At 30.8% G+C, this 27616-nt stretch overlaps 1 protein-coding gene and 5 non-coding genes across 7 annotated transcripts in view; all 6 read left to right on the top strand.

The window, feature by feature from the left end:
- The window catches only part of LOC123015345 (potassium voltage-gated channel protein Shaker), a 126827-nt gene that overhangs the window by 18288 nt on the left and 80923 nt on the right, over positions 1-27616 (top strand). Inside the window, exon 1 of one of the 2 annotated variants that reach the window (XM_044415056.1) lies at positions 22973-23067. The exons of the other annotated variant lie outside the window; for it this stretch is intronic. Coding sequence (XP_044270991.1) covers positions 22988-23067 — 80 coding nt within the window. The 5' untranslated portion in view covers positions 22973-22987. Of the gene's footprint in view, positions 1-22972; positions 23068-27616 lie in introns of those variants that run through there. 2 annotated transcript variants of the gene reach the window in all.
- On the top strand, positions 985-1056 carry Trnap-ugg. Its single transcript has one exon. It is a non-coding gene; the product is annotated as a tRNA-Pro (tRNA).
- Trnap-ugg lies at positions 1452-1523 on the top strand. The gene has a single exon. It is a non-coding gene; the product is annotated as a tRNA-Pro (tRNA).
- Positions 4950-5021, top strand: Trnap-ugg. Its single transcript has one exon. It is a non-coding gene; the product is annotated as a tRNA-Pro (tRNA).
- Trnap-ugg lies at positions 5648-5719 on the top strand. The gene has a single exon. It is a non-coding gene; the product is annotated as a tRNA-Pro (tRNA).
- Positions 6254-6325, top strand: Trnap-ugg. The gene has a single exon. It is a non-coding gene; the product is annotated as a tRNA-Pro (tRNA).

The following is a 27616-nucleotide window of genomic DNA, read 5'->3' as shown; positions in this document are numbered from 1 at the left end:
AATATCTCTCTGAAACATTACGCGTTTACACATAACAAAACGCTTCTTTATATTTATGACAAAAATGTCAAAACTTTCTAACTGCCGTTCTCGTAAAACGCGACATTCCGAGTTGTTGAGAAACTTTTCGAAATTCGAGTAAACCTATCCACTAAAATATGACGCAACAATTTGCTATTATTTTAATTTTTGCAATTTTAATTACATTTCAGATTCGGAATGCCGAAGACGGGATTATTTATTTGCATAAAACTGAATAAAACTGAAATATTCCGCGGTCTTCTTTTGAAGCCAATTTGAAAGTCAGATGCCAAAAAACAGGAAATGTATTGCTGCTGCAGCAAGAAGAAGATTTACACAAGGGTCTAAAGAATTTAGTGATAAGAAAAAATAACATGTTTATACAATATTGAAGTGTCAAAAAAGGTATCAACATTTTGATTTATGAAATATAAATCTTATTCATGTAATTTTAAAACGAATTAAAAATTAACAATGCTGTGGTTAACTACCGCATAAATTACTTGATTGGATTGGAATTTTGTCAGTTTCAACATTTGCGTGCTCAGTTGTGAAAATTGTGCTGAATTTATTACTGCTTTTATAACTACACAAATCTATGAGTTTTTAGACAAAAGTATAAAACAATTCGTCTCGAGGCTTACGTAAAGTAGAATTACAAACTTATTATTTCTCCAATGTAGCTATATTTAGTTACTGTAATTAAAGCGTTTTTATAAATTACAATGACGGGCTGATTTGATTATTATCAAATCTAAAGCAATTTATAAAGTGAAGTACCAATCATAAAACTGGTTAGAACGATTTAATTTTAATTTAAAAGAGTAATAAGACTCGCATGGTTCATGCGATAAGACGATTGGAGCTTAGTGCTAATAAAGATTATAAACCGATATGAGGTCTAATTAGCTTATTTTTACCGTTTTCAAGTCGTTTATGATTTTTGATAAAGTTGTTATCAACGGCTCAATGGTCTAGGGGTATGATTCTCGCTTTGGGTGCGAGAGGTCCCGGGTTCAAATCCCGGTTGAGCCCTCTATTTTTAAATAAAGAGAGTAAACAATGAAGAAGTTTTAACTATATCATGATATAACTTGTTTTTTACGAAATTGATTTCTATATCCAGTTTATATGTAGAAATATTCCTTGCATTTTTATTCTGAGGTGAAGTATACAATTATGCAATGTGCATGAATATTCCAGGAATTTCTAAATACCTACAAATTAGCTTCCAGATAGATGAAACCTATTAGGTAATTAGTGCGATGTGACTTGGTCTACATATAGTTCATTGGTTTGAATGCCGCCTTTAATTGACATTCCTGGAAGACTGGATAAAGCTGTAGTACTTTTATTGTTTATACATTATTATATTTATAATCAAGTAGGTTAGATTATTTGTTGCAAAAAACAATAAGAATGTTTATAACGGCTCAATGGTCTAGGGGTATGATTCTCGCTTTGGGTGCGAGAGGTCCCGGGTTCAAATCCCGGTTGAGCCCTTGTTTTTAGGCCCAAAAAGCGATTTTTTTATTCGCTACATGTCTCTGACTTAAAAAATAAAAATCTTTGTGTTTTTTTTTGCTTTTACTACAAGAAGATTTAGCTGCTCGACACTTGTTGCATAATAAATGTAGATAACGTGTGCAGAGTTCTTATCTGAAGTTTTGCAATAATATTGCTGAGGATTTGGATGATATATTGCAATATGATGCATTGCACCGATAGAATATCGAACATTTATGAAACATTCCATTGCACTTTTCATCTCTTATTTATGACAAAAGGAAATAAAGTACTGGATTTATTATCCATAAAAACAGCAAGAGAATAAAATGCCCACACTTTATTTAATGAACTTGGGCATCTAGGATAAAACTAATTTTAAGTTTTTATTTAATAAATGCAGTTATAAAAGAACTGACTTGAACAATTTTATGAAAAAAGTAGAATATTCTTGTTCATAGTTTTAATATTGTCGCGTTCAAAATCATTCAGTTATGCTAAAATCGCAACACAAAGAATTCATTATTCTCTTTTCGCTGACTACAAAAATAGTAATTACTGTAACGGAAGTTACCTCTGCTATTGTTGCAGATTTTAACACTGAAGTTTAAATAGAAAAAATACAATATAAAATCTATTAGTTTTCGAAGTTTTCATTTCTTTTTTTCAAGCTCCAGCACTATTGATTAAATTGTTGTTTGTATTATGTTCAGGCTTTTGTGACCTTTCTTTAACACCAATTTCTAAGTGGTTAACCGGGCACCGTTTAGGTGAAAAGACTGAGAAGCTCGTATCAGATAAAGAAATTTAATATACTCAAGGGAACAATCGAAGAAATCGTGCTTTTGTGTATTATTTAATATACAGGTAATTTAGTCTAAAATATCGTTACACGATAATTCACTAAAAAAAATATCGATAAAATGCATTAATCATACACTAATCATGCTTTTTTTAGTTTTGTTGGTCCCTAACAAGCACGAAATTAATGATTCTAGACTATTTGGGTCAATGACGGTCACACAGTGACTAGAAAATGTTGTAAATTTGGCCAAAGTCGAAAAGACTTTAATAAAATCGTTCCACAAACCACTGATGCTTAATTCAATTCCCGACAGACCACCTCCAAACTGTAGCCGATGTAATTTACGACTAGTGTTGTAATGAGCTGTTAAGATCTGTAAAATATATCCTGCCTTACGAATTAATTTAATGCATATCTTGCAAGAAATTATAAAAATGTAATTTTTCGAAACTAATTTTATTTTGTCAAATCTGTCTAATTACATAACATAATTTTTAAGATATTTATCGATTTTACTTGTCGAACTGTCGAGTGTGTTAACGACAAAATTTAAATCAGTTTTTACGTTTACAATCTCAAGTTAACTGTTAACGAGGAAATTTGCATTAAACGTGTAACCATTTTAAAGAATGCGCCGACACTTGAGAGTAAATCGCCCGACAAATCCAACGAGCAAAAGTCATCTAAAGACATAAGCAATTTAATTAATTTAACTCGTACATAAATAACAGTAATTTGCACAAATCTGCGAGCTTAACGATGTAATTAAACTCTCTGGATAATTACATACCAACCGCTGGTTAATATTTCTATTATTGGAGTGCAAAGTCGGGATTGATTTTTTGTCACGGTTCGCGTGTTGACTGGATATATTGAAACGAAACACGACAAACATAAAGACGGTAAAGATGGCAACAAGGCAACCGAAGAGTGATAATCCAAATCGGTTTTTAAAAAAAAGTTCCGTGACACCGCAAAGAGATTAATTAGAACCGAAGTACTGCAGAGTTGAGATACGAGATTACCACAATGACAATAATGGTATCGTAAGAGATTTTCCATGAAATAAATCTCACAATGGGATGTGAGTAATGCCCTTTCGCCAACTTCCATTCAATGCCACAACGATCATAAGCGAAAAATATCGCTTCATTGAATACCCACGCAAGGACTGAATAGGCCAGTGAAGATTTTTCTGCTCGACTTAAGCGCATTTCTCTTCTAATGCGAGTATTATAGCACCTTCAAAGACTGTTTGTGCTCTCGTCTTTGTGCTATTTTGAATTTCTAATTGCAGATGCACTGAAACTGTATTGACAAGTATATGGCTTCCGGTTTGGCAAAAACTCTTTAAAAAAACTCAAAATCTACTTTAACAAATAGAAGGCGCTTCATCGCAATGATACAAATAAAATATGGAAGATGTAATATACAAACGTGTGCTTCTGCACATACATAAAGCATCTAAAATAGCTGCAGCAGTAAAAATGGAGACATCCACAAATATTTAATAAACCTTTAAACAACGAATGTTAAAATGTGACTTTTTATCTTATGACCTGTACCGATCGATGCTAATTTAAAATTCTTTTGTAGCTAATCCTTACCTAGGGATGAAATTATTGTTGGGTTACTTAACTAATTTTTCAAACGGCAATTACAATGAGACTAAATAAGTTATCGCAAAAGTCACCAGTTTAAAAAACTATAAAATGACATAACTTTTAAGCCAATAATTTTTCTACTAAACTGACCAAATGTGAAACATTTATAATTTGTAATTGATTGTCAATTATTATAACTAGTCGGAAAATTCTAGGGAGTTTAGTAGTTATAGATGAATTTAAAATTTGTTTTTTTTATTTTGATTAATCAAATTAAAAATTAAAAGTAGTTGAAGGCACAACCTACTGTATTCAATATAAGGCACTAAGAGCAAGAATTTCGAAGTTATTGGCAGATATCCGAATATTAGAAACCGGACTAATGACATTTTTGCACAAAACGTGGTCGGTCTATAAAGAAATAAATTTTTGTTGATTTTTAAAATTCGAACTTCAAATTCAAAATTGTAAAAATGGTCGAGCAACTTTAAGTCGCAAAGGTCTCGAAATATTTTTTTCCAGTCGTAGAATCAAGCGTCGAATACAATGTGACAGGTAATTTTTGGAGATTGGGGCATTTTGAGCATTTCCAGATGCGGACTTTGAATAACACACCTATTTTTGGAGTGCATAAAAATCACCCGCAATTTTATGCAAAATCACCTGGGGAATTTGTCTTCGTAAACAATATTGACCTAGGACTGATAGCTTTTGAGTTATGAATAGATTTAAACCGATTTAATTGTTAAGTATTAAGGTTTACAGTTTGCGTAAATTAGCAACACGTACCCTAATTAACATTTAAGGCATTCTTGTGAATTGATTAAATCCTTATTGTAACTGTTTATTTACCTCCTACTCTTGTGTTTGTCATTGTACTTACAAATGTATGCTCAAGAGGAACAAATACCTGATATGGAAATCAAGTTTTCGTGAAAGTCTGTAATTTACAAATGAATATTCATAAATTGAAACTGTGTTATTAAGTAATTAGAATAAAAAATACATGTGGCGGCTCAATGGTCTAGGGGTATGATTCTCGCTTTGGGTGCGAGAGGTCCCGGGTTCAAATCCCGGTTGAGCCCTTGTTTTTGAATTGTATAATTTTTATAGAGTGGTTAATTAAATGAAAACAATAAATGATAACTAGGCGGTTTGAAATAATGCAGAGAAATCTTTACTTCTGATGAAAATATTTTTTTACAATTATGCAGTTGTTAGTCAGAAATTTTCGTCGTGTTTACTTTCTTGGTTATGGTATACAAATGATGTGCATGAATATTCAAAGAATTTGTGTAATAAATACAAATTATGCTCAGATAGATGGAATCTATTGGGTAATTAGTGCGATTTGAGTTGACCCAATTTATTGGTTTGAATACGAGTACTACCATAAATTCACATTTCTGTTAATCTGGCTTTAAATGTAATAGTTTTATTGCTGATAACACATTATCATAGTGATCTAAAAAGTTTATGTAAGACGATATGTAAACATAAGTAGAAACAATTTTAATTAATTTTAACAAGAACGCCTAACATAATTGTTGGTTTTTTCTTTGCCTAAAATAAATAGTAACTAAGTGCTAGCAATTTTACTCGACTCATAATTTTATTTTTATATGATAAGATTGATAAGCTAGAGGTGGATTATTGTGTCTTTAATAACTCAATAATTTGTTCTAAAAACAGCAATAAAAATGTTTATAACGGCTCAATGGTCTAGGGGTATGATTCTCGCTTTGGGTGCGAGAGGTCCCGGGTTCAAATCCCGGTTGAGCCCTTATTTTGGGTAAATTTATCACTTTTTTGGATTTCGGAAACAGAAGTAAAAGTAGAAGATTGTCTTTTCGAATATGTAGTTATTACTTCTGAAGAATTTTTTTACAGGAACCATCAAGTTTTACCAAAAATGAGATAATAGATATTTTGTAAATAAACTGGAGGCTTTTAAAAGAATTTCTTTTCAAAAACAGATGTTCAAAAAATGTTGCTTTCGTTTTTTAAAACAAGGTTTAGGTTTTCATTACGTATAGCTACCAAAGTAGCAAATTTTAAATAGATTATTATTGTATGTAAAAATTGTTATTTCACCAAATGTGTTAATAACATAGTAATTAAATGAAATTTGATAAGTCTTGTTTTTTAACCTGCTTCGGCATATTTTGAAAAAAATATATACATAATCATACATTCAATTTTTATACCTAGTACGTAAGTAAGTCAAATCAACTTTAAAACTTTTATGACCCGACATTTGATAAGACATATTATTAGCTGAATGTGTTGTAAAAACAATAATAAAATTATCTACATCGGCTCAATGGTCTAGGGGTATGATTCTCGCTTTGGGTGCGAGAGGTCCCGGGTTCAAATCCCGGTTGAGCCCACATTTTGCTTCCAAAATTATAAAATTTGGTGAAATTTAGGGATGGTTATATTCTCATTCTAGCCTGTTTTTGAAATAAACTTCAATTTTCTGCCGATAAAGCCAAATATTTATTGAAAAGCCATTTGCATGCAATTCCTTGCAATTTTATAAACCTGAAAATCTGCACTCGCACGAAAAATAAAAAAGTCTACACCAATCGGAAAATTGAAATGCATGTGCCACCTGCTTGCAGAAGCGCCTCCAGCACACAATAAATTTTATCAGAATTTCAATCGCAGATCTCGAAATTTATTTAACGACTTTACTTAGAAAAAGCGATACAGTCTTTTGGTAATAGTCCCTACTTTAAAATTTAGAAGAGCCAAATAGAACATTTGCACCGTCCGGAATCGAACCCGATATCGGCTAGTCACAGTTAAATAAATGATGATTGACGCAAAAGCTCCATCTATTCTCATCACGTACAACACGAGCGATGGATTCAATAATAATAGCCGCCCCCTCACGACGATAACGTGTTTGAACACTTCCTGCAATCCCTAACCGGAAGATTTCAATATGTTCACTCTCCAAACACCTGTCCATACCTTCCATTCTCGTTTTGGAACTCGCCTTCAACCTGGAGTTTATTCCAGCTTTCGACCCTCCAAGCTCGAATTAAAAGGAAATTTATGACGACCATTACTTTCACCCAACATGAAATTTAAAGATGAAATGAGTTTACAACGATGGGAACTTGCTATAATTAAAAAGAACTGTAAAAAGTTACGATGTGGAAAATGCCCCCCAAATGGATAATTACACTTTATTGAAGCAAATACGGTAGTTGGTTTAAATTCGGATTTTAATAGAATAAATCTTGCAGATTTTTGCTTATTTATAAGATTTTTGTTTGCGTTTCCGGCTGGTTAAAGTGAAATATGCTCAGACGTGTACATATTTGTTTACTTCCGGGAGAAATTATAATTTGAAATCTGTTTATTCTGTCTCTTAGGAATTATGTCTCTAATTTAAATTATGATAAATGTGCGCATATTTTACTATTTTTTAACTAGCAACTATTAAACAGCATAAATACGAGTAAATTATTAAAAGCGCCAACTTGAGTCGTGAGATACTAAAATTAATTGAATTTCGAATAAATTTATTAACAGATTTAATAGCAAGTTTTGTGTAAATCTGTAATTTCAATAAATTTATTTTTGAAATAACACACGGCTATGTAGTAATGTACATCATTTATTGGACGAGTTTCCGTTAAATAATTAAGCGAATTAAATATAAAAATAGAATTAATAATTAAACTGTTTTCAAAAGTAATTTCAGGATTAATCCACTCGACTTTCTTATTCACAATTTTTAAATTCTCGGAAGGATATTATTAAGGCTTTAAGTTTCTGAAGCATCGTCTTAAAGCTACTTTAATAACATTGTTTGTCGTAATATTTGATGTCGAGTGTTTTAGTTTTACGTTAATAAATCAAATCCATTTACTTCTATAAAAATTAAATGTCATTATTTCAAAATGTCACTGGTTTTTCGATTTATCCCGATTTAGCAAAAAGTGAAAAGTCGTGGACAAAGCAATTCGATTGCAGGGCAAGTCACCACACTGCCAGTTAATGTCAGTATTCGTTTAATCCGTGTCTTTCCCGTTAAGAACCGGGATTTAGTCTTGTTTTGTCCTTCGACCAGAGCTTCCATTTAATAATTCTTGAACACTACAATAGAAAATCTCTCAAGAATATCTGATCGGCAATTACTTTCATAACATTTAGTCACGACGTTTTCCATAAATTAAAATTCAAGCAAAACGTTTTCATTATCAATCCTGCTGCTTCTTCAAACAAATATTAATCTAACCAGCAACAAAAACAATAAAGTTTTTTTATTGTGTGTTCTTGTACCTACTGTGTTTAGGATTGGGAGAGACATGTGTCGAGAGGTGCTGAATCTATCAAAAGTGAAAATGCAATAAAGAACGAAGTCTCGAAAGTGGTCGATAATGTAGATTTTAGATAAGACAGCGTAACCTATAGCTCACCTACATTACATATTTTAGGTTTTCCTATATATTCCAGACCGTTGGTGAAGTAACGGTGTGCCGGGGTAAAAATAAACTCACGGACGATATCATAACGCTTTGATTTATTCGAACCGCACGATATTTTTATTCGAAACAGGGTAAATAAGCACTCAGGGGTGTAATGCGATACGGTTTGTCGATTAATGCGAGAAACTCGAATCTCATTTTTTATACATAGTTAAGCTGAGATCTTCGAGCTATCATCAATGTGTTTATATCAGTTTAAAAATAAAAAATTAAATAAGGGAAATAGAAGAAATAAGGGCGATAGAAGAATTATATACTATTTTTTATGCTTTAGATTTTTAAACAATTTGCAAATTTTAATAAAATACTTATATCTACAATTAAAAAAAAAAAATTAAGTACGTATCTATTATTTTTCTAATTGAAAACTAGTAGGTATTCTTCTTATTTTTTAAAAAATGCTTTAAAGATGGTTTGAATTTTAAATTTGAATTGTTTAAAAGTGTCTTAATGCTAATTCATATTTGATTTTAAATGAGTACATTAGAATATTATTTAAAATTCATGGATTTGCTTTATTTAGGAATGTAGAAACTAAATTTAAAACTAAATTTTTAAAGCCCTAAAATTTAGGAAACTGTTATATAATTTAGAATTCAGGTACCTATTTGTTAATTTAGTCTGTTGTCAGTTTAGACTTTATAAAAGTGGAAAATAATATAATATCTATTAAAACCACTATGTTTCTATAAGTACATTTTAAGACTAAAAAAGCAAATCACTATACAGTCTTAGTCATAGCAAATAACTGTAGTTTTTATAATATACAGGGCTGCGCCAGAACTCGCGCCCCAGAGAAAAATGCCATATAAGGTGAGATACCAGGAACATGGAAAAAATGTTTAATTTTTTTATTTCTGTTGGAAAAATAATTTTCCAAGTTTTTTTGCTATAGGCTATTAAAAAAGGAAACAAGGAAGCTGTATCCTAAATTGTAACTCTGTTCAATGTTATTTGTGGCTTTTATTGTCAAAATTTTTGTCCCTTTACTAAATAAAAACTTTACTAAAAAAAAAAAAACATATACAAGATCATCAGTATCATTAAATAGATATAAAAAATGTCAAATGCCAAAAAATAAATGTTAAAATTTTTTGACAGAATTTTTTAAACATTTTTTTCATGTTCCTGGTATCTTACCTTACTTGAAAATTTTCTCTGGGGCGCGAGTTCTGGCGCACCCTGTACAGATACTTTTTTAAACTGTCAAGTTTTAAATTACAATGAACCTAAATTTAGGTATATAAGCAGCTTCGTTTATAATTTATTGTGCATTTTTAGGTAGTTACTAGAGTTTAAAATAGACTATAAATTTAGTCTTTGGTTTTGTTGACATATATTTTATTATATTCCGAATTAAAATTAAGACTTTTTTACAAACAAAACAAATAATAAGAGCTAATTACAATATTTTTTAATGGATCGCTTTGTAAGAGCTTCTGTGTAATTAAAACTTTAATACAGAAATGATTTTCAAAATTAAGATAGAAACTTGCGTTTAATTCAAAATCTAATTGGTATTTTTTTCAGATTTCGAAAACAATTACAGGAAGTGAATCTGCGTAGGTCAACATAAAAATTTGAATTTAATTTTTTGGGAAAAAAATACTTTTAATTTTTTCTGGCTTGTTTGTAAATTTAATTATGGAATGTACAGTTGCGGAATTAAAATTTCGGGCAGTATTTATCTGTCACTTTAAAAAGTTCACTGTAAACTACCCTTTACTGTCATCATGACTGACATTTGACCATTAAACTTTTTTTTTGTTAAAATTGTTAATTAAACAATTTGTCTGTCTTAAGAAATTTATTAATAGGACTAACTATAATTAAATCATCGCTTTGGTCTGCTGCCCACCCGTTATTATGGCACAAATCACTATTTTTGAAAGTAAATACTAAGTCAAGTAAGTCAAAATGACATAAACATGACAAGAGTAAAAAATTAGGTTAATAATGTAAAGGTTGTTTTAGAGTTTACATTATGAAAATGACAATACTGTCCGAAATTTTAATTCCGCAACTGTACATACCTTATCAATGCCCAGGTAAGTGCGTAACCGATGCCCCACCGGGTATATGCCTCAAAAACCCTTGTACATTATTCGGATTCTTTGCTACTTTAAGTCCTGAACGGTTTTCTCTTTGTCGTAAAAGCGTCTGAATAAATTTACGACAAGAACTTTATAGACTCAAATCTTTTATATTTACAATCCTCCAGAATCAGACGTTTGTTGATCCAAATCTCAGGTGACTTTATTTTCATTACGTCAGTCAAAGAGTAAATTAATTAACGAAAAATTTTCATTCAGTCTTTCATTATCTGAAACTCTTTGATCGTTGTGGTGTGACATGTACGTGTATCGCATGTTTGACCAATTTTATTATTGCGAAAATCCATTATTGTCAAATGAGTATGAAACATACCGAACACATGTGAAACTTTTTCACATATTTATCGAACTGCGTTAATTAGAAACGTGCAGCTGCATTTTATCAACAAATTTACTGAAACGTGAATTTAAATTAAATTGAGCGAATCGAGTAGGTATATTAAAACTGGAAAAACCCACAAAAATGTTACTACATTTACTACTTTGTTCCAACAAGTCTGAAATGCTTTTTCACATTTGTTAAAAGTTCTCATAGAAACTAAGAAATTTTCTGTTTAAATTGGCTGAAAGATATTGATCCAGCGGATTTGATGTAGAAAGCCGGTAATTATTGGTAACACCTTCGACAATAAATATCGGCTTGAATACCTCCGTTTTTCCTAGAATTGATAAAAGGGTAGTCGTCGTAATTTCAACTAACATTACTTACATTCCATCCTATTCATCTTGCCTTTGAAATGTTAAAGGTGGAAGTGTTTATTATCCCCAAATTGGAATCCTCCACGCGCTCTAACACGACTTACAACTCACGTATTAAATGGTAATACCGTCACCAACTGTCACACAATTCCCGCGTTAATTAGTCTAGCAGAATGTGTTTAAGGTGCCGAAATATTGATGAATTGCCACAGAGGTGTGCCCTGTTGGAGTTTGTCAAAAGAAGAGGCAGGCGGTTTCATTTTTAATTGTAGCTAAGCTTCATTCATTAATCGCATTTAACGGTGGTATAAAAAATTGTGCAATGCAAAAATGTCGCTACACATTAAATTATTTAAATCAATCAGAGTGGAGATTAGAGCCGAATTGAATTTTGCGCTTCAAGTGTTGTTCATTTATCGTTTTGGGTGAGGTCCAAGATTTTTTTCGATATCTCTCGGGAAAGGAGAAAGGATAACAGAAGTTAATATGTCACGTGGCGCGGTTGTTTATCTTTATGTGGACAGAGCTGCAAAAAATTACATTTTTGTGCAAGGGTAGTGCGAACAACTTTAATTAAAACTGGGTTTTGTTTTTCTTTTAAGATAAACGCGCTCTAATTAAAGCAAATTGTTTATTTAAATGTCTATCAAACCGGAGTACCTAAATTTTTAAAATTAACGTAAATCAAAACTATAATTAAAACTTTTCTAAAAGCGAGAAAAAAAAACATATGTAATTTTTTCTAATACTAAATGTGCATACTAAATTTTAACTCTCTATTGTCACAAGTATTTTTTAATTAGATTAGGGTAAGTCTGGGGAAGATCGACCACAATTTGAAAAATCTGCTGTAAAATTATGATCTTAATTTCAATTCAAATTACGTATGTATTTTCTTTTAACATAAACTTTCAGACAACTTATAAAAGTAACAAAATAAGAAAAATACACATATTTAAAAAAATATACAGTATGTCCCCAGATTGAGTTTACAAGAGGGAAAAAAATTTTATCTTTGATTTTACGCCAAAACTGCAAAGGAAAAACATTTTTTGCTTCATCTGAAACAAACAAATCTGTGCTTAAAACTTCATTATTCTGATTGAGTGAAAAGAAAAGTTAATTTTTCTCTTGATTTTTGACTTGGAATAATAATTTTTCTCTGCTTTTTAAGTCTTGTTACATTGGCGGTTTTATTTATTTGACAACTATATGTCACTTTGACAAGTAATTTATTAATTATACAAAAATGACTTTGCTTTTATTGGTATTAATTAAAATTATGTTTTTCACAAATATTTTTGTTATTTAACTTGCATAAACTCATTTGTCAAAGTGACTTCATTGTCAAAATAATAAAATCGCCAATGTGACAGGACTTAAAAAGCAGAGAAAAATTATTCAAATTAAATTATTTAAAAAGTTCAAAATCAAGAGAAAAATTAACTTTTCTTTCTACTGAGTTAGAATAATGAAGTTTTAATTACAGATGTGCTGGTTTCAGGTAAAGCAAGAAATGTTTTTCCTTCGCAGTTTTGACGTAAAATCAAAGATAAATTTTTTTTTCCTCTTGTAAATTCAATCCGGGGACATACTGTACATATTGTGACATGTATAAAAGTCCATCTTTATCACACTGTACGATTGCCAAAGACCACTAATAGTATGTAGTCTGTAATTATTATTTTTTTCAACAGTGTTTTCTATACTCTTGATACACATCTGTATCTATTTATGTAGGTTACATTTTTCGTGAATGCATTTCACAGTTATTGCCTTTTTTATTTACTTTTTCTTTTCTAATGTAAATTGTAAGCATGCTTCTATTAAAAATACACAAAAAAATGTCTTCAATAAAGGTAGTCCATCTTCCCCTGATGGAGAAAGAGAGATAAATTAATAAATTACATATGATCAAGTTTGAATAAAAGACTGTTTTAAGATTATAATTTATTGGGCTCTAAGTTCAAAAGTTCATCTATCTCGCTAGTTCTTATCTCCCGGATTCACCCTAATTATTTTTGGTTTGTTTTTCTGAAAATTTAATGTAAACTATGTATTATACACTGTGTCAATTTTAAAACTTGCAATCGGCAATTTCTCTCAACTGAAAAAGTTATTAATAATCACTCAAAACCGTTTTGGTGGTTCCTAGGGGGAATTAAAATGACATGATAAGTAACACACCTCCACCCACCCTTGAAAATAGTAAAAAAAATGAAAATTTAACGTCTTCGTTTTTGAATAATTGGAAAAATAACTTTACCAAATAGGCTGTTGTATGACATTTTTGAAAAGCGCTTGTTATGGGCTTTCCAACGATGTATCGCAAGTAGGGTCGTGCCATTTAAAATTTTCAACTTAAGGTGGCTGTGGCTTGAAGGGTGGGTAGAGGAGCGTCACTTACCATGCCTTTTCGATTCCCCCTAAAAACTACTGAAACGGTTTTGATTGATTCTCAATAACTTTTTTAGTTCCAGAGATATTGGSGATTGCAAGTTTTAAAATTGACACCCTGTATATTTTTCTGTAAAGTGCCTTTTTTTGTGGCAAATACGACAAAAAATTATTAAGAAGAGTTGTTTAGAGTTAACATCTAGGCCCGTATACCAAATTTCAAAATCATCGGCCAACTATGATTTTTTTATTTATGTTTATTAACTCACAAATTTAAGAATTAGTACTAATAAATTTTTGATGTTTATTATAATAAAAAGCAATTATCTCAGAAAAAAATGAAAAATTCTAGTTGGCCGAAGATTTTCAAATTTGGTATACGGGCCTAAATGTTAATTCTAAACAATTTTTTTTTATAACTTTTTGTCCTATTTGCCACTTAAGAGGAAAATAGTTTTTTGTAAAATTTTTAATGTAGGTATACTTGGGTGGCTTGAACGGTGGGTGGAGGAGTGTCACTTACCATGCCATTTTGATTCCCCCTAAAAACCACCGAAACGGTTTTAAGTGATTCTCAATAACTTTCTTAGTTCTAGAGATATTGACGATTGCAAGTTTTAAAATTGACACCCTGTATACTTATTTTTATTACAATTGAAAACTTTATAATAAAAATGTTTCGATCCCATTAACTTTTCAACTTTTTATAACCTTTGTGTTATTTGAAAGAGGTAAAAGTTAATCTGTTTGAGGCATAAAAAACGAGTTTTATTTTTATTTTATTATCGAGAAGTTTTTTCAGCGCAGCAACAATTAAATTTATATTAGAAATCGATTTTTAACTCTTTTCACAATTTAATACATTTCACGAATTTTTAATCGGATTATACAAAAATACTTTTTGATACTCATTTCAATCCTGTTAATAGAATAAAAATTATTTCGAGAACAGATGGTATATAAATCGTTAATCCTCTTGAATTTTGTATAGTATCAAGAAGACCATTCCAGATTATTCCTCCCAAATCTGATCAGTTGATCACCAAATAATGTTTGGCAATGTGCCATAATGTGACTTGGCATATATTAATGCTCCCGTTATCAGTAAATTGACATCGGCCATTTTCACTTCCATCACTATGATTTAAAATTAGCTAAAATAATTAAGCGACTAACAATACCTACTAAAATCTTTATATCATAAATTCTTTAAAGTTTCTCTTTTTAAATAATTTTACGTTCCAAACAATGAAAGCTCAGTTGTTATGGCATAATTGTTATTTTTTAGAATTTAGTAAGCACGAGAGCTTTTTGAAGAGGTTGCGACAACTATCACATTGCTGAACTTTTCATGAAAAACACTTGTACCTAATTCACGTCAAGATTTTTGGAATGTACGAATGTTTGAGCCATATTGTTACTCATTTAAAATACTGCACGTTAGTCGTATTGATTATTCAGCATGTGTGCAATATTCGTATTTTATGACTAAGTAAGGTGAATTTTATCACTTTTGCAACGAATGAAGCGATTTAAATCATACCTATTGCAGTTTTTACATAACTTTTATGACTGTATATTTCCTGTGAGTTTTGTCGGAGAAGCAATGGGAATAACAGTAATTTATTTTCTTTTTATCCCGCACATTACAAACATGTGTTACAGATTTACATTTTACAAGAAGATGAGTGGAAGACTCCACGTTTTATTGTGACGACAAAGGTTAGCTGTTTTATTTATAAGTTGATCAAAAAACTTTACTAAAACTAAGTCTAAAAATTAATTACAAAGTTAAATTTTTGAAGCTACACTTCTTATTTATCATCAGTCTTTGCCATTACATTTTCTTTAATTTGTGTAAAACAAGATAAAATCATTTGAAAATTTTCCTTGAACTTTAATGTGGAAGGCACAACTCGGCTTTTATCATTTTATTAATTTCCTTATAAAACTTTAAGAAAACGACTTGGATATCTGAAAATCCAAGACCATAATAACCGAATTGAGCACACTTCCGTCAGTGTGCACGGTTTAATTTCCTGTTATAACTGGCGGTAAAATTTCATCTTCTATTCAGATCACTAACGACACAACTCGATCAAAACTGGTTTTCGATGTAACTGCAGAAGAACTTGCTATTTTTGCACCACCTTAACCACGCTTCTGTTTAACCGATATTGTTCTCTAATTAGAGGACATTGCGTGTTTTGGAAATTTTAATGCAACGTTTTGTTATGAAGCTTTTATGTGACAAGCTATAATGAATGGGGATAGGTTATCCTGATGGATATCCGGTTCTGCAAAGTGTTGTACGTCAATCGTTTTTTCGATACAATGTGACAGCAGTGAAACCAATGAAATTTGTGTTTATATTTGAAATTGTTGCTAGAAGTTCTTCGATGATATGTATTGGGAAAGATATTACGTGTCTGCGTCAAGTCAAGGAAAAGGCTTTTCCAATTCATTTCCGCCCAAGACTGGATTTTTTCCGTTTCTACACGTCACTACTGTAATATCTAGGGGTTTCCAAAGGATAATTTTGCTAAGGTTTTTTTACAGTGCAAAATAAAAAATAATCTAATTTAAGGTGTAAAAAGAACTACTACTGCATCGTTTGTAATATTTCATGTGGAATAGTGTTTGAGCATTCGCTGCTATAACCCTTAACAGTATCAGATGTAATTGCTACACCATTCATCTTCTTGGAGTTTCCATTAAGTGGATGGTGAAGCCTGCATCAAAATAATTTACAACTGTATACTCAATTCGTGTCTATCGAATGTTCTAGTCGTTTTACGCTAACGATTTTAATTCCGACAATATATAAAAACTTCACATTTACTTTTTTTGTTCTCAGTTCTTCAAAATCAATCTTTAATTTTTTAAAATTTAATTAAAAACCATTAATTACCCTCTCTACTTGTCATTTCAAAAATAATAATTGTCCACATGACTTGCAGAATTCTTTTAAATTGAATCCAATGCTGGGATTGTATCTGTCATGGCAGCGGCTTAACGTATGATGAATTGTGGTCATAAAAACACCATAAATTTAATTTTAAAAATTGTTAGTTCAAATTAGTTTTTAACAAGATTGCAATAACTGAAATTAATTTACACTGACTGTAGTAACTGGTGTAGTAACGCAAATCTGACAAATTTATTATCAACAATACAACTTTTGGAGGGATAAACTTGACGATATTTTATACGTGAGTTCTTAAAGATGTGTACACTGATAAATAATGTTTCAATTCCGACAAATTTTCTTAAACAAAAATTCTTTTTCGTAATGTAATGAAGTTTTCTTGAAATTTGTGTACGCACAAAGACGGATTTAAGGAAACGAAGGGCTGCGTAAATTTGCAAATTTGTTTATTAGCGAGCGGTGGCGCATAGAAGGGAGCTTAATCTGCTTTAAGACGCAAGGGAGGAAAGCTCTAATGTGAGCAGTGGTGTTTCGAAGTCACGTAAAATCGAACGGAAAGGTGGATACAGATTACAATATATGCGCACTGACCACGAAATTGAAGCTATGTCGGAATTTTTACTCAAAGCACATTAAAGTTTTGTTGTGAATTTAAATTAACGGGTAGAATCACTTCAAAGTCTGGTCGAATGAATGAGTAATGAAGACAAACCGTGCCGAAACAAATCACCGAATAATTGCAGCGAATTTGCGTTTACAGTACTGCGGAAATATTAATCAAAGTATAAATTTTAATTATCGTTTTGTTAACCCACATAACAGATTCGAACATGCGGGTTAATGTGGAATAAAAGGCCAGTTTATTGAAAGTAGACTGTACAAGAAAGGGTTTTGATCACGTTTGGTCAGATAGTCCACAATTTACAATTCAAATGGTTTGCCCAAGTTTCAACCATGTTTTCTGGTGAAAAGTTGCATGAAGGCGACTCTTCGATCGAAAATCGCTGTTGGTTGTGGGTAAACTCTTTGACTATCACCGGAGATACCACCTTACACAAATTTAAAAAATAAATATACAGGCTGGATTATAAAAAAACGCCCCAAGCCATAATTTCATTATTTTTAATGGTATTACAAAACTTTTTTGATCAAAGGTAAACAATTTTTTGTTATCACTCATTTGCTTGTCTTAGACAGAATAAATAAAAATGTTTTATCCTTTCCACAGCCTTCTTTATTTAATTTAATTTTAAAATTGCCTAAAAGTAAAAGTTAGTGATAATTAATACAATTGTAGTAAGCCTACTGAAAGACAATTTAACGCGGAATCCAAAAATAATAAAATATACATTGTGTTCCATTTAAAAAACTGAAACTGATGTCATTTCCGGTGAAACAGGAAGCAACATTGATTGTGTATCTTTGCCAAAAAATAGACAACAATAAACTGTGCAACTCTGTCCTAAGAAATTTTGTTATATCTTTAAAAATTATAGAGTTATAGTTTGGGACGTTTTTCATAATCTAGGTAAGGTCAAAGTTTTAAATTTTACGATTTTTGAGAACGTTACCACCAATAAATTAATGATGAAACAATTTTTTTTTCATAGTGATTATTATGAAAGTTAAATTTTCATCACGATTAATCATATAGAAAAGAAAGTTATACATTTTTAAACGATTTCTATAGTTATATTTTTATAGTTATTTCTATAGTTTCTATAGAGTTCGTTACAAAGAGCTCGCGATACATTACGATTTGATTTATCAAATTGATATCTTTTTTGTCTTTGGGGTTCTTTGTACTCGTTTTGAAAGTATGTACTTTTTTTTACTCATTTGCTTGATTAACTCGAGCAGAGCCCTCGTTAATCAACTGCAAATTCGTGAAAAAAAGTATGACTTTTAAAACTAGTTGTTCAAATAACTATTTTTTATTCCGTTCTTTATTTTAATTATAGATTCTATGTTGTCGCACTTAACTTTTGTTAGTAGTAGTAATTCAGAAAGATTTTTTTCCGTTGGTAACAGATTTGAAAAAAGTTTTGCTAGCAATTTGCAACATTGCAACCGGATACGGTTTTGCGTGACAAATACTTAACGTACGAGTACTTCAACATTGTTGAATTATTGTTAATCAAAAGTGTACTCCAATGGTATCCATTAAGAATTAGAGTCATGATTGCCAAAAGAGACAATCATTCTGGACCATTTTGTATTATTTCATTTTACTTACTTTTTGTTACTACTTGTATTATATTTGTGTTGTAAAGTTCTTATTAGTTGAATTGTAGTATTTGAAAAATTACTGTCTTGAGAGAATAAGTTCGAACACACCACGCCTCCGGCCAATATCTCTACTCTATCCAATATATTTATTCATTCATACAAAAAGATTTCCAAGAATTTATTTTTCGCGTTTTTATCTTTTATGCACTTTTGAGTTTTTTGAACTACTAGAAGTACATTTGGACTCGTTTTCAAGTTTTCGATTATTGATAAATTTTTGTCAATTTTTAGTATATCTGCTAATAACTCCAAAACTAGCCCTCTTAAGAAAACAATTATTTTTTAAATTTATTATTAATTAATTTTCTATCTTATACAGAAAGATCATTGTTCTGTGACAATTAGTTTTTGAAATAATGGCTAGTAAAAGCAAAAATAGCGACCATTTTCACTCGACTGTAACTTCTAAACTATTAGGAATTTTGCGGTGATCTCGGTGTCATTCAATTCTCCGAATATTCTATATACCTGCTTTACATTTACGATTTTCAATTTACTTTAGAGGAAATTTACAAAATAAAACAAATAAGAAATTAAGATACAAGTGGCATCTTTGAAAACTCAAGAAAAGTTTTTTTTCAAACTTGTTTTAATAACGTTTTATCCACTTTTCTGAAAATGCAATAACATCATTTAATATAATTTTAAAATTTTCGATTGTTTAAATAAACCTGATGTGTATTGCGGCCAAAGATTATCTAAAACATGTAGTTTATTTAACAACGTGTTGCCTCTAAATCAAACGTAACAGTTTCCTAATAATGCTATTGGTTTAGAACATCAAAAATATATGTTTTTTAGTGTTGAATAAACTGATAATTTCAGATGGTTTTGGGTGCGTCCTTTGACACGCTGATGGAGTGAAACGAATGTGAAGGCATTATTTAAAGAGAAAGAAATGACTCTGAGATTTCCTAAGGGTGCACCACCTTGATATTTATTAATGATGCTGGGGCTGAGATTTCAAAGCGAAGGGAAAATAAATAGATGCTTGGTAGCAAGTGCAGAAACTAAACCGTTTGTCACAACTCGACGATTGCCTGCCACTTCAGTGTTTGTTTTAGAAATTAACATGGGTTTAAATTGTGCACTGTATGAATTATTATTAGAACCTGTGTAATGAATTTAAATGACAAATAACGGAAGATGTAATGTAATGCTTGATTTAATAATGCAAATGCTGGACGTTATGAAATTGATTAGTGAAGTGTGATTTAGTAAAAATGTTTTTTCACGTAAATGATAAAGTTGCAGAGTTGTACTAATGCAGACTTTCTGGAACAACACGACAAATTCAGCCAAACAGCTCTAATTCGACATTATGCAGACGACACACAATTAATTTCTAGCTTTAAGCTAGAATAATACACATTCATGGGGTGATTAATGGCGAACATCCAGGGTAGACAGTTATGGACACCATAGTTTCCTTGAAGGAATTGTTCCCCAAATGTTACAGATAAAGACTACAAAAAAGGGAAGGTTTGGCGTTTTTGTTAGTTTAAAAAATAAGAATTTTATTCTGTCTACGAGTTTGCGATAAATGAATTTATTCACCTGTAAAATTGAAAATTGAGTGTCTTTTTATACCAGACATAAATATCTGGAAAATTTTATATCCTATGTTAAGCACAAAATTTAATTTACACTTCGTTTGCAAAGTACATAGTGAAATTAAACGTTTGGAACAGTTTGTTATAAGAAATTGACCGCCAAATTTGGCGGTTTAACAAAACAAATTTCCCACAAACCGCAGCACATTCACCGGACAAACTTCCGAAAATTAACCCAAACAAATTCTCTCTCCCAATAAACATTTCCTTGACAGTTTCTCTCGTTTTCTCACAATCCGTTCATTGATTTTCCAACACTTTACTTCAATAAATTTCATTCTTATCAAAAGGAAATATATTTGCCCCAATTAAAAACTTGATTCCCAAAAACCAACAACGTGGGAGCTGTTTGTTTCGATTTTTCTCAATCATTATCGAAAAAATCAAGTCATTAAAGTTGAGCTTCGATTGGATTTGATTTTTTTTAATCCGAGAAAAGGCTGATATCAATAAAAATAACAAATTAGATTTTTTCTAATTTAATAATTGTGTAGCTTTTTTTCTGAAAAGTGTAATTTGTCGAAACAAATTTAAAGGATTATAACTTCATTATAAAAAAACAAGCAAACTGTAAATTTTTTGTCTCTAAAAAATGTGCGAGTCATTTTATTGGACTTTTTTCTCGAAATTTCATGCTTAGACTGAAATTCTGGCTTTGCCTTTTTGCTTAAATTTGATCTTGCAGGAAATACGACTTTCTAAGTCCTGTCGTTCGAGGCTTGCACCTGTCTATGGTGACACCAAAAATAAAACTAAAAGAAGAATTTAGACCAAGACTCTGATTTATAAAAACGTAAAGTCTCCTATCTTAAAGCTCATTAAAGCATTTAGTGGCTGATAATTTAGGCGTCTTCAATTCTAATTTGGAGGACTAGGGCAGAAGCTTCAAAGTCGGGTTATGATCGAGCATTCTCTTTAGTGTAATAGCTACATATTATTAACAACGACTTTACTAAATATCAAAGTTTCTTATTTAAATCATTTATTAGCTCTATTAGAATACGAATATTTTACGCTAACAAAGGCTGCTTTTTTATTATTTTGAATGGAAAAACGCCCGAAAAATTTGAGAGAGATGTACACAAAACAAGTGGAGCTGTCTTTAAGAGATAATGGCTTGATGGCAAGGCAAACACATTATACCGAGAAAGAGCGCCAGTTTTTAGAGGGTCTGAATCAAGATCTCTTGAAAAATATATCGTAAAGGATAATAATTTTGGTACAATGTATTTAAGGTTTTAGGATTTTGACGCTTTATGTTGTTAAGAGTTTTTCCTGAAAAAAGCTCACAACATAATATTAAAAAGTGTAGTTTTATGTTTTTAAAGTAAGCAAGTAAGTAAGTGGCAAAGTAATAAAGTATTCAGTTTTTTGAGGCGATTATAAATGACTAATTGAAAATCAGTTAAACGTTGCGTTATATTCATTTTCATTGCATGAAATTCGAACAGGATATTAAACCGGATTTGCTTCCTATTTAAAGCAATTTTAACGCCGATATATCGTAAATGCACTAATACACTAATTTGCGTTGTCACTACATGGATAACATTTGATAATTTGCAAAAAAGAGTTTGGTGTAATATAACAAGAATAAGAAATAATTTAAAAGGAACAGCGCAAACTCGAAAATAAAAATATACTACCTTCCAGTTTTATTGTTGGTATAAATAATGAAAAGAAACACGAAAAGGTGTTAAAGTTTATTTACTCTTCTGTAACCAAAGTTGTGAATAATTTATATAAGCCCAGAAAATCTAGAGTTGTCCTTTATTCTTATTTTTCTTTTATTGTTTACATTGTAATTCTAATTAATTTTATTTTGTTTTAGGTAAGTCCTGTCAATACCGCTTACAAGAATAATAATTACCTGTAAGTTGAATTTTTGACACCGGTTTTAATAAAAGCAGCGCTTTGCATAATCAATTATTACAATTATTCATACAAGGAATTGCCAGCTCAGGAATCCTTCACGTGAAAAATATGTAGTTGAGCCAACGCTTGACAGATGTCGCCTCTGACTTAGTATCCAACATACAAACCGAGTGTCGAGCTTTGCAGGAATTTTCCTGCACAAAAGCTGGCGTAAGATAAAGCTCACAAAATTACCAACAGAGAGCCGAGTTTACTGAGTTTCAAGCAAAATACACCCGAGTCCAGCAGTGGCGGGCTTTCGAAAATTTAAAGCACAAAATTTGAATTTTTGAAAGCTCGCTGTCTTGTAAATAAAACAGTAGCTTTTAATGGGAACAATAGCTTTAAGTGTGAGTATGTTATTATTAGTTGCGGCTAGTGGATCGTTTGGAGTTAGGCGACGCGACTTGATCTAATTTTAGTCCAGAATCACACGATTCACCATAATCAAGAGCTCTCTAGCTTTAACCACTTTGCCACTGATTGACCATCAAACGATGGAGCGGATTTGAGCTTTCCCGGGGTGTTTGTGAGAGTGTTTGTGATGTTTGTGATCGTCGAAAATTGTTTGTAATTGTCTCTCAGAATGTCATGGCCTATATTAGTACCGCGCATCATAGGTCTCAAAAGGCGGACGTAGGACTTCCACCACCTTCGATTCAGAGAAGAAGGTAGGAAAGGTAAATACCTTACCGTGCCATTTTGTGGACCATATTATTGTTTTATGTAATCTTTGTCGGTTAAATGCAAAAGTTGGCGAAGTTTGTGTTGTTACATTTATTTCCATTTCTACTTTTATTGTTTTCGTTGAGGTAATTTTCAACAAAAGCGTTTATTTTTCAAGTAATTTTATTTCAAGTAAATGGAGACTGGTGCTACAAAATTATCTAACATTGTTTACTTTCTCTTTTGAAATAAATAAATAAATTTTTAACAAAACGTGATTATTTTTAAAAGAATGTGTATTGTTTTTAGTAATTACCCAATAATTTTAGAATTTCGCATTACCAAACTTAGTTTAGGAATACATTAAGCACCGCTTCAAAGCAATTAATCTAATTTGCAAACTTTATACCGTATTAGTGGCTCTAGAGATAGTTTCACAAACTTTTGTTATTTTTTAATTTTTCTTAACAAAGCGAACTACAAGTGGAGTACATTTTTGGAACTTGTCCAAACCGGCAAATGAGTTATCAAAATAGAGTTCATTTTTGTACAAAAGTACTAGATTTGGAGTTTTTGTATGTATAAACACAAATTGCAATTTGTCGAAATCCTATCAACGCTAAAAAAAGAAAAAAATGTTGTGATTTTTAAGTTGTACACAGTTTTTTGAGGACATTGTTAGGAGTTATAACGAAACATTTGCCAACAAGTACACTTAAAACTATTTGTGAAGGACATTCACAGCAAAAATTTGTTTCGGTTTGGTCTGGGCAAAGGAAGTTATAATTATAGACTATTAGTTTAAGTTTTAATTGTTTTTTATCGCAGCTCAATTAAAATTAAAATACTTACTGTTGGTGCAAAAAGCTGAATTATAAATAGTAAATATTTTTTAGCTCAAATCTAAAGCCGACAAGTATCTATCAGAAATTTGTAGCAATTTTGAAATTTGCCTAACATGTTCTCAGACTAAGTATATTTAATGTCTTAATTTAAGTATTCTTCAGATTTAAAATTAGCACATACACTGGATTCATTTTATAAATAAGTACATCTCAAAGATATTTAAAAAAACGTGAGAGAACTTGAATGAAAAATAAATGTAAATTTTGAAATCAACGTGACAAATTAAAACACATCAAACATAATAAAAATGTAATTAAAAACATCGGAAATTCCATTTAATCCAGTTGCATCGAGCACTACACGTGCCGATTCTGATGCGTCGACAGTTAAAATTTCAGTGAAATTCACTTATATGAATATGCATTTTTGATTTCAATAAACATTTTCGGTTTTACTAGGAATCGCAAACATTTATTTTCAAATGTAGCAGATGCGCTTATTTTTCACTTGAAGGATTTAATCTGGCGGCTGGCACGACAAATTCTTTCAAGCTTTCGACTTCAATATTATTTATTTACTGGACGACAGACTCCACTTGTATTAAAAGTTTCACCAGGAATATTACGAGTATATTAAAACTAATGCGGTGCACTGAGATTTAATTTTGATAGTTGAAAGCGACCACTGAATAATTTGCGTGCGTGATACTTGTATTAAAACAGACATTTTACAAAATCAAATAAATTTGATGCAATTATCACGAGTGTAATAACCTGATACTGGTTGGATTTAGCCCAACATTTATGTCCGGTTTCGTGTTTATTTTTTTAACAAAAATGCAAAGTACACTCGTATTGCACCACTTTATTTACGTTCGTGACGTTTAATTTTTATGCTCATAAATAGATTAGTCGCATAACTAGCCAACATTTTAATAATATGGAAATAAATAGTTAATCTAAAACAAGTATCTACGAGTGCATTTTTTCATGTACTTTTGCTTTTAATTTGATTTAATTATTTAATTCATTATTTAATTCGCAGGGTTAGATGTTATTTGGTATGAGTGGTAGGGTTGATTGTCCTTTTGGTTTTGATTGGATAGCAGGCTTCAATTTGCTGAGATAACATCAATCGCAATCCTACGGCAAGCAGCACCTTGTTGACCTTATCGGCGTTGTCAGAGGTAATCGATGTCGGAGGACCTCCACTATATTCGAATGCTTTCCATCGTTTTCATCCAACTTGTGTTGATTCAAACTCTTGTCATGCCATTCTTTACAAGGGGTTAGCCACACAGAAGCGCCGGTTTTATGAAGAACGTGGGCGATTTTGAAAGGATTTTGTATGAAAATTTTTATCTTGAACGATTCAGTGAAAGATAAAATGTGATACTTCTGATTAAAAGAAGGAAAGTATAAAATACTTGTATTTCCACCCAATGTGTTATTATAAACTAAGAATTTCAAAATCAGTTCAATCAGAGTAGACACGCAAGAAAATATCATTTATTAGAAAAAATGAAGGAAAAAATTAGGCAAAGGATTTATACAATTTTTTTTTAACAAATTTTGATGCATTAATTTTGCAATGATAAAAAATAATAATACCACTCACAATTTCTATAGAGCACAACAAAACTTTGAGCAATACAAATACAGTCACTCTAAGCATTTTGATTACATTTAAATACACTTTTTAAATGTTTTTTATATACACGAGGAATAATGAGCCTGAGCAAATTCTCGATGCAACCACCATTACTCTTCGCAAGTTATTTTGCGACAACTGTAATGTTGGTTGCATCGAAAATTTGGTCAGGCTCATTATTCCTCGTGAGTCACCCTGTATAGGTACGCATATTAAAAAGTATGTAGATATATTTAAAACAATTGTTTGTTAATATTTTTGCAAATTATTTTATCATTCAGGCTAACAAAGCTCAAAAAACTTCAATAAATAACATTGAAATGAGAAAATATTAAAAAAGTAAAAATAAAAATTTCAAGGTGTCTTAATTTTTACATACACTGTTATGTTACAAATCTAAATGTAATACATAAAATTACGGAAAAAATATTGTGTAGTGTATTTTTTTTTTCTAATACGATTGATTTTCTAATAGTTTGCGGAGCATTCATCTTCTTACAGTTGATAGACTATAATATGAATTTTTTTTCTGTTTAACGAAATCAGAGTAAAATAAAAATACTTTCATGGAATAATTTTGGATCTTCGAAATGAATTTAAATTGAAAATATGTAATTACGCAATTACTGTAAACAGGCTTGTTTTATAAATATGTCTACCTAATATTAATTATATTTGATATTTTGTGGAACAAAATTTTGAAAGAAATAATTTATTCCACGGAATCTACAGAACAAGATTTTTATACGCATTATATTTTTATGGAAAATTTTACGAAGAAAGTGTTTTATTTATGTAGAAAACTTTTTGGATTGAAATGAAAACGTTTTATTTTATAGTAATTTTTATTGTACTCTTTATTGGCTAAGTAAACAATTATGCTATTACATTCTACATAATACATCTGGTATAATGACAGGCTTAGAGTCCATAAACTCCGACTTATGTCTATTATGGGAATTCTATCGTAGCTCTCCATAACGCATCTTCCAAATAATTTATCCAAATGACGCCATTAATTTTTAATTTCGTTTAATATTCAAGCTCTAAGTGAAACGTCTACTGTTTACCATCCAAACTCCGATCCTAAACTAAAATAACTCACGTGAAAGGAAAATAAATAATTAACGTAATGTTAGTGAAAATTATCTGCGACTGTCAGTTGCTTCTAACCAAGAGTATTATTTATTTGCTTTTAGCAATTTCAAATATTTGATTAAAATCGCGTCGGCGTCTTCGAAGCTATTTTATTATAATTAGAAACTTCTTGCGGTATCGAATATTTTATATTTGAAATTGCGGCACACTAATAAAAAAGTGTTTTCGTCCTCGGAGTGTTCCTTGATGCCTTACCAAATATTACATATTTGGCTGGTTAAAAGGCTTCGGTGCCGACTCGAATTCAGCATATTCGGTGATTTACGACCATAGTGTGGGAAGGAAACGGTAATATTGCTTGCAGGCCTTCGTCTTCGACTTGTAGATAGAATTGGAAGGGTGGATTTATGTATTTTGAAACTCCTCCATACGCTCTTCATTGCTTGAGCCTATTTGTCTTGTTAACACAAAAAGTAGAACAATAACAAATGTATTTGATTGAAATTTTAATACTTCTCCAAACTCATTTAAAAATTATAAATGGAAAATAATGGATAATAACGCTTGAGTCGTTCTATCTCGAGAAATTTATTACTTTGGTTAAATATTTCAATTTCTTACTCCTGTTGCTTGAATTATAATTTAATTGGTTTTCAGGAATGCAGTTGTCACAAAAACATATTACATAATAACACTGTATTTTAAATAATTGCTACGAATATTTGGAAAAAATTAAACTGTTTAAAATGCAGAAAAGTTAAAACAGCAGGTCTGGATTTTCGTTATGCTCAATTTAACCTGAAAGTAAATTATTGGCGATATATATGGGAAGCACCCTTAGAATACTAAATAAAGTAGCAAAAGTGGTGTTTAGGTAATTTATCATAAATTTCCAAACGCTGTGAAAATAAAAAATCTTCTTTTCTATAATATAATATATATATATATTTAGATTAGGTT

The sequence above is a fragment of the Tribolium madens genome, unplaced genomic scaffold (genome assembly GCF_015345945.1).
Source record: "Tribolium madens isolate multiple individuals breed KSU strain unplaced genomic scaffold, Tmad_KSU_1.1 Scaffold_97;HRSCAF=244;Tcas5.2_LG3a, whole genome shotgun sequence".
NCBI classification, from domain to species: Eukaryota; Metazoa; Arthropoda; class Insecta; order Coleoptera; family Tenebrionidae; genus Tribolium; species Tribolium madens.
The sequence above is the reverse complement of the archived record's forward strand: the minus strand, read 5'-3'. Positions and strand labels throughout refer to the sequence as shown.